Raw genomic sequence first — 10,636 nt, 5'->3', positions numbered from 1 at the left:
GCATTCAATGTAGACTTACATCAGCAACTTATTCAGGAGCACAGACCTGAATAAAAAATATGAACCACAATTTAAACCTTTAGAAAGCAAGAGACACGATACCTTAAAATAGGGGCGGGAAATCCTTTGGGTTTCGTGTTTAGCGTGAAAGGAAGTTTTAAGGTTATCTTCCTTAAATTATATTTGCGTTAATTATGCCAAAGATAAGTATTATCAGATAATAATAGCTATGTTCAGTGATAAGTTGTTAAAAGTACGATAAGAAATTTAAGTACAGAAATACCAAAATTTTATCCAACCAGCTTTGACAAAATTTATAATACAACTTTAATCCCAGCAACGGGAATGAAAATTTAGCTAATAAAAGCCAGATAATTTATAGTTCTACCTCATCTGGAACAAAGTTATTTAAATTGGACAGTTGAGGTTAGTAAGGCTCACCCTCCTCCTCTTACGCCCCCTCCCCCTTCACAACCTTCAACACACACATAAAAATACATCCTTTCATGAAGTGTGATTGGAAGCAAAACAGTTAAAACACCCTCAAGAAATGTACCACGTATGTCTAAGGTATCTTTTTTGTCATTAGAACAATCGTGGTACAAATGTGATAACGCCCTTCTCACACCATTGAGGCAAAATTATCGTGATAAAGTTTACGTTTTGCTATTTTTACTTTAATTAAGAAAGCCACAAAAGGGATTCTTATACGCAAATCGAGTTTCTAAAGTTTAAAAATTTATGTTGTTTTTTTCAGACCTCCACATAGTAACATCTTTGACTATTTCATTTAAAAAAAACGCAGAGGCAGATAGATACACAAGTATTCAACTACCTCTCGCTGCTTCACTTAATAAAAAAGATGAAGCTCGGATTGTTCGAAATTGCAGTTGCTGCATTTCAAATACTTTTTGTAAGGTGTGGTTATTATACTCAGGATGATGAATTACCTGATGGAGGTGTAACAAAGTATTTGAAAAGAGAAACTAAAATAAGCTGTTTGTTAAAATGCGAAAGAGATGAGGATTGTGACAACATCATGTTCAAGTTGCAAAATAAAGAGATGATGAATGGAGAGTGCTGGTTTGTGAAAAAGAATGCAACTGATACAGCAGAAGAGATACAAAAATTGAAAAAGGACAAAGCAATTGAAGGCTATAAGGTGATTTTAACGTGTTTATTTTCTTTCTTTTTTTTCTATTATACTAATCTTTCTTCGCTTATTTTATCATGTGATTACCATTTTTCCATTTTTAATACTGTAATAGAAAAAAAAAAAAAAAATGAAGGATCATTTGTCGATAACTCGATAATTATTTAATTTTCGAAATCAAAAAAGCAAGACTTTGGAAACAGACTTGTAACGGTTTTTTTTAAAAAAAAACATAGTTTCGCCAGGTTTAGACAAAATGGAGATCAGTTATCAACGCAAACATGCAGTGTATCGACTGAACTTCTTGTTTCGAGAAAAAGCAGCTGAAACGTTTTCTCTGGTACCTGCGCAAAATGTATGGCGTTGGAATTTTCCTTGATGAATAATTAATGATCAAAATATTTTCAGATAAAATTAAAGTAAGTTAATAAATTAATAACGTGGATGGATTTAAAATGTGCAATAAAAAAAGAATGGAAGAAAAATAAGTATTAACAGAACAGCATGATAATGATAAATCTTTCTGAACTGTCGTTTTTAATATTTTTCTTGGCAACAGAATTTTTCGTGTACTGGGACTAAATACCAACGTGCGCTCTTCTTGGTTGAACAGATTTTAATTTTGTTGACTAAACCACGAAACAACGTTGTAACAGAAGTTTCTTCTGTACCTCCTCCTTCATTTTTATCTTCTATTTTTTTCTCTACCTTTTTTTTTGTCTTTTTAAAAACTGTTTTTTTTGTCATATTAAACCTTCCCAAGTTCATTAAATATATTTTGCAGTAATTTTGTAGTATAAAAAATGCTGAAATTTTCCTTGATGAATAATTAATGATCAAAATATTTTCAACATAAAATTAAAGTAAGTTAAAAAATTAATAACTTGGATGGATTTAAAATGTGCAATAAAAAAAAGAATGAAAGAAAAATAAGTATTAACAGAACAGCATGATAAATCTTTTTGAACTGTCGTTTTTAATATTTTTCTTGGCAACAGAATTTTTCGTGTACTGGGACAAAATGCCAACGTGCGCTCTCCATCGTTGAACAGATTTTAATTTTGTTGACTAAACCACGAAACAACGTTGTAACAGAAGTTTTTTCTGTACCTCCTCCTTCATTTTTATCTTCTATTTTTTTCTTTCCCTTTTTTTTTGTTTTTTTGAAAACTGTTTATTTTTGTCGTATTAAACCTTAGCAGTATGAAAAATGCTGAAACTTAAAATTAGTTGCGAATGGTGAGTTATATTTCTAGTATTTAAAAAAGTCTTTAATATCCTTGTATGGGTGTCTTAGTAAAATTTAAATTTTTGACTCACATTCAAGACAAGATCAAAGATAGTGTTACGAAAAAATACATTTTCCTTTTTTTATCCCACCAAAATATTGCTTTAATTTTATCTTTTCTTGCAACTTTTCTTGCAAAAATTTACTTAAAGGGTCTACCGTATCCTTAACGACAAGCTTGACTGCTTGTTTAGGAACTAATTTTTCCACATTTAATCATGATAGATGAAATTTGCCATAAGTCGAGACCATACCTTACCAGAAGATTTACACGCAAATAAAATTGTGTTCATTTGTCTGTGTCCCTTTTTTAGCTGTGCAAATAGCTGTGTTTTTACTCAGTATTAATATGTAATTTAATATGTATATACGAGGAGGTTTTAAACGTCCTTGGTATAAGCAATCAATTTTTACTATTTCCACAAAATATGGTGTTTAACACGTATAAAAATGATCTTTACCTATTATCTTAAATGCAAAGTCAGCAGAAATGTTCAGATTCAGCACTAAAACTATATTCGGTAAAATTAATTATGTAGGTGAAAGATAATAGTATTATAACAATAAACTTGTGTTATAATAGAAAAAATAAACACTTAGTTTATTTTTTTTGTTAAACACTAATTATGGAATAAACTTTTTTTTTTTGAATTTTGAAAGTGTCTCCTTGAAATCTTCACTTTAATATTTAGGCACTACCCACAAAAGCTTTTTGTAACTTTGGAGATCGTGTCATGACAAATACTTCCAAAGGAATGTGCAAATGCAAAGGTAAAAGTTCTTTCGAGCTTTTTACTTTCAAGTCTGTGTACATTATTCAGCAAGGAGGTATATTGATTACAATTTTATTGCCTTGACAAGGACAGTTGCATAGCAACGCCAGAATTAAGAAATAACATCACAAAGGCAGCATATTTTCCTTCCGACATTTTACATCATGTCACTGCCCTTTAAAAATCTTACACAATACCTAAAGGGAAAAAGTTGTTTGTGGTCGCGCAAAATAAATTTATAAATAAGACTTCAGTAATTGCGCAAACTGCGTAATAAACCGAATTATTGTTTTCTTTGTATTCTTTGCTAAAAATAAGTAAAATAAGTAAAGAAACAAACAAACAAAAAAAAAAAACAAGCAAAATGTAAAAACAAAATCTTGTAAATCTTTGTCTTTTTTTAAAAGGCCTACAATTTGTCCAGAATTGGCAAATACAAGGCAATTTCTCAAATACTAATCACCCATTTTTTTCGCGATACTGTCTTTCTTATTTATTTATTCCGTTAACAGTGTAATAAGCATCTACTTTTCTTACTATTGTTGAAGCAGCAAGTATTTACATTACAATAGCTGGATGCGTCTGTCTGTTCAAAATGGTTACGCAAGTAGCGAGGTACACCAAATGCGGTATATAAAGGACGGGCGAAACCGTGAATTTATTTAAGGGCCACCGAATATCATTGCAGAATACAACAAAAAATTTTCTAAGAGCAGAATTTTAACTATTAAGCCAGACGTATTACAAAGAGTTGTCATTTAGATGAACTACAGTCTATTCATTTTTTTGTTCCTTTCTCATTTTCGAGTGCTAATAGCCTTGGTCTGCTTTTTTGAAACTTTAAAGGTTCATACGCTCGAAATATATAGAAATGCATGATGGTATACTATAGCAGAATTCGGGAAATCTAGTTTGTATCTTTAAGATTATTTCTTCTGTTCGAAATTAAAAAATAAATGAAAAACTAACAATGAAATTAAAAAAAAAAAGAAAAGAATGGGAAAGTTTAAAGACAAATAAAGAAAAAGAACACAAACACAAATTAAATAGAGTAAAATAAAATGACAGTTTAGGACCAACATGTTATAGTCATTTAGAAAAATAAAAATAAAGAATGCATCATTATTAGTATGAAAATATTTTTAGGTGATTGGATTTTATTGAAACGCAATGTCTGCTTTGGAGCACGTGCAAACGAGTATGGAACATTTAAAGTACAACATGACGCAGTAATGACTGACATAAAATTGGTACATGTTGGTGGACCCGGTGTAAGCTGCGAAGAAACCCAACCATCAACAAAATGGGGATGTGATCACGTGTCCTATTTTAATGTGGAAAATGTTGCAGCTGTTATTACAGATGATCAAAACAACCTACTTTACCCATCTATTGAAAATTATGCCGGTCATGGATTCTTTACTGTACCAGGATACAACGCCAACTCTCCCTACCTCATCTTCAACGCAACAAGTCACACTGTTCACAAAGGACAAGAGCTGAGATTGCATTATGGTGAAACTCTGTTTGGTTTATACCTCGCTAATAACAGTGGTGAATCATGTGCAGATATTTATGCGAAATTGTGTGACGAATAATTTTTTTGGTGAATAATGCAATTCCTTCAGTCTGAACTACATAGAGAAATAATGTTCTTGTTTGGTGGAAAACTATTGGTTAGATGCGATGATTTTTTTTCTTAAACTTTGAATGAAGAAAATTGATTACGATAAACATTTTGTATTAAATTTCTATGTATTTACACACAAATATTGAAAGAAGTTAATTAGTTAAAAATCCCTTTGTAAATCCATGTTACAATATTACGGCTGCCAATGTTTAATGAGGCATTCAGAATTATCCAGTCGAACTTTAACGACGCTCAGCTGAGTCTCGATGTCTTATGCTAATTTCGATGACAACATTTAATCGCGCAGTAAAAGAAAGTTTTTTTCGATCCCAGCAGTAGTTATTTTGTTGTTTTATCTCTGTGATTTTTTTTTATTTATTTAGTAGTACATTTTTCTACTAGATATAAAATGTATTATAGTTGCACAAGGTTATAAAATATATTCCTAAGAATTCAGCAGTATTTTCAGTGACTTTAGAAATACTTTATTTAACTTTTAAATCCATTTGTGAAGTATTTAAAAAAGGAGTCGTTGTACTTATTATTCTTATCGTCTTATCATTTTCAGCACTATTTTTCTTTTAGAATTGCTGCTCTGGCTAGAGATATTTTAGAACCTTTTACAGCCTGATAAGTTCTTATAGCGTTCTTAATGCTAAAAAGCAACTTCAGAAGTTTATCAAAATATTTTCTTATTCATTTTGTTCAAGCGAAAATAAGAGCCTTATTTTCTACGTAATCTCTTCAAGCGTATGCGTATCTGGCCTCGATTACTACGAAAATAAGTTACAGTAACACGCTCTTTAAATTTGTCATTATTCACTGATCAATGTCCACAGAAAAATGAGAAAGATAAGCCACAAAAGGCTATTTAAACAAACGTTATATTCAAGTTGTAGTTTCAAAGCAGACGATTCACTTGTTATTTTATGGCAAATTTCAGTCTCGGTTGCTCTTAGTTTGGTAAAACCTGCGCACTGTGTTCTTATGAAACAAGCGTGCATGCGTTTATCATGTTTGTATACTTATTTGTACGTTGAAACTGCAGTTTCCTACGAAACTGAAATTTTGACCCAAGGATTAGTATCATATATTGATCAGAAATGTTTGCGGGTTACTTTTACCGACTTTCAGTCGACTTGCAGTCTTGGCACGAATAAAGCGCTTGTAAGGGCAAATTTTTAGCTTGTTTTGGTTTGACTCGATAGCCCAGTCAGGTTTCTTGGTCACTTAATCAGAAAGGATTATTTGTGTCATACGGAGAAAGGTCGTGAAATGTGTAACCTTTTGTTGCTTCTTTTCTAATTCTGAACATTTAACTTTTAAATAACGTGTTGAAATGGTGCTGCTAGTCCTCTCTTTGGTATATTATCTTTATTAAAACAAGAACAACTTACAATTATTAACTTTTACAAAGTTTAAAGTTGGATGATGGTAAAAGGGTATTTTTAGCTCTGTGCCTGCAGGCAGAGGCAATGAGCATGGACTGAAATATTTATAAGAAAATACATGACGCACTGCTAGATATTACAAATTTTTTCCTTATAATCAACCTTCATGGTATGAATTAAATATAGCTAGCTAGATGGCTGATGACATCATCGTTTTCGGAACAAACATTGAAGAACACGACGGCAATTTAAAACCCGTTCTAGGTGGATTAACAGCTAAGGGTTTAACTTTAAAGTTACAAAAATGATTTTTTTCGAAAGAAAACATTGAATTTTACGGCTTTTTTAATGCAAATGGCATGAAGTCCAGTCACTCTAAGGTAGATTCCCTTCAAAACTTAAAAAGACCGGAGGATGAAAAATCCGCACGCAGCTTTCTTGGATTATGTAATTACCTGAAACGTTTTATTCCAAACTTTAGCACAAAAACTCAGCTGTTAAGAAAATTGCTCAAACAACACGCCGAATTTATTTGGACCGCAGACTGTGAAAGCTCATTCCAGGCTCTCAAAAGCGCCATCAAAACCGACTCGTGTGTGACTTATTTCGAAAACGGAAGAGAAAACTATTATTTATTGCGATGCAAGCAAAGTGGGAGTTTCAGCAATTTTATTGCAAAAAAGCCTGGGCACAAAGTTGCTAAAGTTATCAGCTGTTTATCAAGATCACTCACGGAAACAGAACAAAAATATTCGCAAATGGAGCGCGAATGTCTCAGTATCAAATATGTATGTGAACGCAACCGCCTTTACCTGGTGGGGAGAAGATTCGTTATTTACAACGATCATAAACCAATTATAGCCTTACTACAAAAACCGCTGTCCACTCTACCACTACGCATCGAAAACATGCTTCTGAGTATCCAAGGTTACCATTTCGATTTAAAATACGTCAAGAACGAAGACAGCATCTCTTATTTTTGTAGCCGTCACTCTGTCTCGAAAAGTCTTCCGTCCGAAAAGAATGAGAGATACGTAAACTTTATCTCCGATATATCCACACCCAACGCGATCACTCTGGATCTAATAAAAACCGAAACCAAAAAAAAAACGAAATCTTGCAATGCCTGATGACCTTAGTTTTAGAAGGTAACTGGCATTTTTTAAATGAAATTGATAAACATCCACATCTTAAAAACGCCATCTCCACTCACCTGAAGTTGCTTAGCAAATTCAAACAAGAAGTTACAGTCACTGCTGACCGAAAGGTTATACTAAAGGGTTCCCGTATTGTACTACCCGCTTCTTTACACAAAGTCTCACTTATGCTTGCTCACTCCGGGCGCCAGGGTCTAACCAAAACTAAAGTCCTAATGCGATCAAAAGTATACTTTATAGGTATGAACGAACTTATCGAAACGAGAATAACAAACTGCGTAGCATGCCAAACCACAACATCAAACAGGAAATACGAGCCCGTAAAACCAACACCCATAACCCCCACCCCTTGGCATACCGTACACGTGGACTTTCTAGGCACACTTCCCAACGGATACTACATTTTAGTCTTCATGGGTTGGAAATCGAAATTCCCAGAAATCGGGTTTCTAAAAAGCACCAATTTTGCAGCCGTTATTGAACTGTTTGAAAGAACATTTAGCCTATTTGGTTACCCAAACAAACTAGTTAGTGACAACGGACCCCAATTCAAATCTTACGAAATCTGTAAATAAATTTTATGAAAAAGAAATTACGCAACGCAAGACCACACCATACGGCCTCAAGCCAATTGTCAGGTCGAACGCTTTATGGTACCACTGGCAAACAGAAAACCACCTTCAAAATCTGCGACCAGGTACTAGTACGACTGCCTTACCGGGATAAATTTAGCACTAAATTCGATCCGCATCCATACATCATCACACAAAAAAATGACTCCATGATCACCACAACCGCTGCCGACAACTCTCATACTATCACACGAAATAGCACACACTTTAAAACATTGCCCAAAACAGCACCACTACCACATTTCCAACAAAAAGGAGAAGATATCGAGGAAGAAGACGAAAACAATGAAGAAGAACAACCAAGCGGAAGCAGCCACACAAACAATCCCGCCGTCATCCTACGCCCTCGAAAACAATACCCTAAGAGACGCATGAGACCAATAAAACATTGAAGAAATTACTAGCAGTATATTTAGTTAACAGAACTGCACATGACATATAAATGAAGAAAGGGAGAGATGTCATATTGCCAATCTGGTGCATACCAAGTGGCCAATTTGGTATGCACACCATGAACAATAAGAACACACTTTTGTAAATATTGAAATAGAGAAGATTACGTTCTAAAGACAAAGCTGTGAACATAGAATTTATTAGCGTATATACTTGTATTTATTTTGTTATTGTACCTTTTGTGTTTAGTCCAAGCATTTAGAGCTTACCAACACATTTCAATGAAGCAAGGTATAGTTGTTATGCATCCTTTGCAGCATGCCTCACATTACCAATGTCAACTTTAGTTTATATCAGTGAGTGGAATCAAATTGTTTTGCATTATTGGTCTCAAAGTGGTGATCTTTTTGGTAGTTCCTTGTATGATTGTAGGTTTTCGCAATTCTGATGGGTAGGATTCTTGTTGTGAGATGCTATACAACTGTAACTTTGTTGCTTCAATTTCATCAACGGTCAGGTAATCAAATTTTTCACGTACAGACCCTCCCCTCTTTAATAACAACCAATTTTGTTTTAATTTGATAATCCACGCAATGTGGCGACAGAGTTTTTGCCATTCGGAATAACTTTCCCATTTGATAAAGGATGTTTTCTCTGGTATTGCGTTAAAGGTTGACTGAAAGTTGGTAATATTTTCGTCTTCTTCACTTTGAATGACATTGTGGTTTTGGTCTGGCCAATTGCATTCTTTTTCGATTAAGAAGGATGGACCGGTTAACCATCTGAAATTCTCGGTCGATGATAGTGGTACATATCTTGTAGCATTGTCTGCTGGGTTCAGAGTTCCTGGTACAAAACGCCACGAATTGACGTCAGTCGTAGTACAAATTTCGTTGATGCGATTCATAACGAATACTGTTTTCATTCGAGATATATTTCAAAACTATTTGTGAATCTGTCCAAAATTCTCTCATTCTTGTAACCAAGACAGCAGCTTGTAATTCTAATTTTGGTATTGTGAGAGATTTCGGATTCAACGGGGCGACTCTGGATTTTCCCATCACGAATGTTACATTGACGGTAGGCGTATCTTGAATACGTAGATATGCGACAGCACCATATGCATTGATTGAAGCGTCGCAAAAAAATATGTAGTTGAATCAACTGATTATCGGATTGTAGTTTGAGCCATTGAGGAATGTTGATCGATATTAGTTTCTCCAGTTCACTTCTCCAGCTCAACCACCTTGTTTTTAATTCGGTTGGTATTTCTTCATCCCAGTCTATTTTGGATTTCCACAAAGATTGGATGATAAGTTTACCTTCTAAAATGAATGGTGTTAAGATGCCAAGTGGGTCAAATATTGAACTTGTTAAACTTACTATACCTCTTTTAGTTTCAGGTGATGGCTTGTTGACAACTTTGAATGTGAAATAGTCAGTATTCGGATTCCATAACATACCAAGTACTCTTTCAGTCAGTAATTTGTTTAGATCTATATTGACGTTCATTACGGTTTCGGTATTTGGAAAAACACTTTAGAATTTCACAAGAATTTGAAAGCCATTTTGTTAAACGAAAGCCACAACTTTTCAATGCTTCTGTCACGGTTTTTGCAATCGATACGGCTTCGTCTACCGTTTTCATGGAGTGCAGATAAGCATCCATGTAAAACTTTTTCGTGATAGCGTCTACGATTTCGCGATCGTGATCGATACTAGTTTGTCTAAGAGCGTAATTTGCGCAACAAGGTGAGTCTACTTTACCAAATAAATGTACTTGCATGGCAAAGTCATCAATATTGTCGCTGGTGTTTTCTCTCCAAACGAAACGAAGAGCGTCTTGTTCTATCCTTGATACTTTGACCTGATGAAACATTTTTTCAATGTCAGCCATAATTGCGTAACGATTGGTACGGAATGTGAGTAATACAGATACTAGGTTGTTCAGCAAGTCTGGGCCGGGCAACAAGTTGTCGTTTAATGAAATACCTTTGTACTTTGCGGCTGCGTCAAAGACTACACGAACTTTTCCGGGCTTGTTAGGATGGACAACACCATGATGTGGTATGTAGTTGGTGATATCGGATGTTTGGTTCTTCTCAAAGTCTGAAAGCTTTTTCGCATGCCCAAGAGCGATATATTCCTTGACTCGTAATTTTCTGCTAAAATTGGTTGCTTGCTCAATTTTCTTCCGTTAGATTTCAGACGTTGGACTG

The 10,636-nt window shown here is 34.2% G+C and overlaps 3 protein-coding genes across 3 annotated transcripts; 1 reads left to right on the top strand and 2 right to left on the bottom strand.

The window, feature by feature from the left end:
* The first annotated feature begins 354 nt into the window (after window positions 1-354).
* LOC130657575 (uncharacterized) lies at window positions 355-5,854 on the top strand. Its single transcript, XM_057460564.1, has 3 exons — window positions 355-1,162; window positions 3,134-3,212; window positions 4,361-5,854. The coding sequence occupies exons 1-3, from the start codon at window positions 863-865 to the stop codon at window positions 4,810-4,812; spliced, it is 831 nt and encodes a 276-aa protein (XP_057316547.1). The 5' UTR covers window positions 355-862; the 3' UTR covers window positions 4,813-5,854.
* Window positions 5,855-8,760: 2,906 nt separating this feature from the next.
* LOC130657836 (uncharacterized) lies at window positions 8,761-9,324 on the bottom strand. Its single transcript, XM_057460832.1, has one exon. The coding sequence runs from the start codon at window positions 9,322-9,324 to the stop codon at window positions 8,761-8,763; it is 564 nt and encodes a 187-aa protein (XP_057316815.1).
* A 567-nt stretch (window positions 9,325-9,891) lies between these two features.
* LOC130657835 (uncharacterized) lies at window positions 9,892-10,314 on the bottom strand. The gene has a single exon (XM_057460831.1). The coding sequence runs from the start codon at window positions 10,312-10,314 to the stop codon at window positions 9,892-9,894; it is 423 nt and encodes a 140-aa protein (XP_057316814.1).
* Between the last annotated feature and the right edge of the window lie 322 nt (window positions 10,315-10,636).

The sequence above is a fragment of the Hydractinia symbiolongicarpus genome, chromosome 9, assembly GCF_029227915.1.
Source record: "Hydractinia symbiolongicarpus strain clone_291-10 chromosome 9, HSymV2.1, whole genome shotgun sequence".
Classification (NCBI taxonomy): Eukaryota; Metazoa; Cnidaria; class Hydrozoa; order Anthoathecata; family Hydractiniidae; genus Hydractinia; species Hydractinia symbiolongicarpus.
The sequence above is the reverse complement of the archived record's forward strand: the minus strand, read 5'-3'. Positions and strand labels throughout refer to the sequence as shown.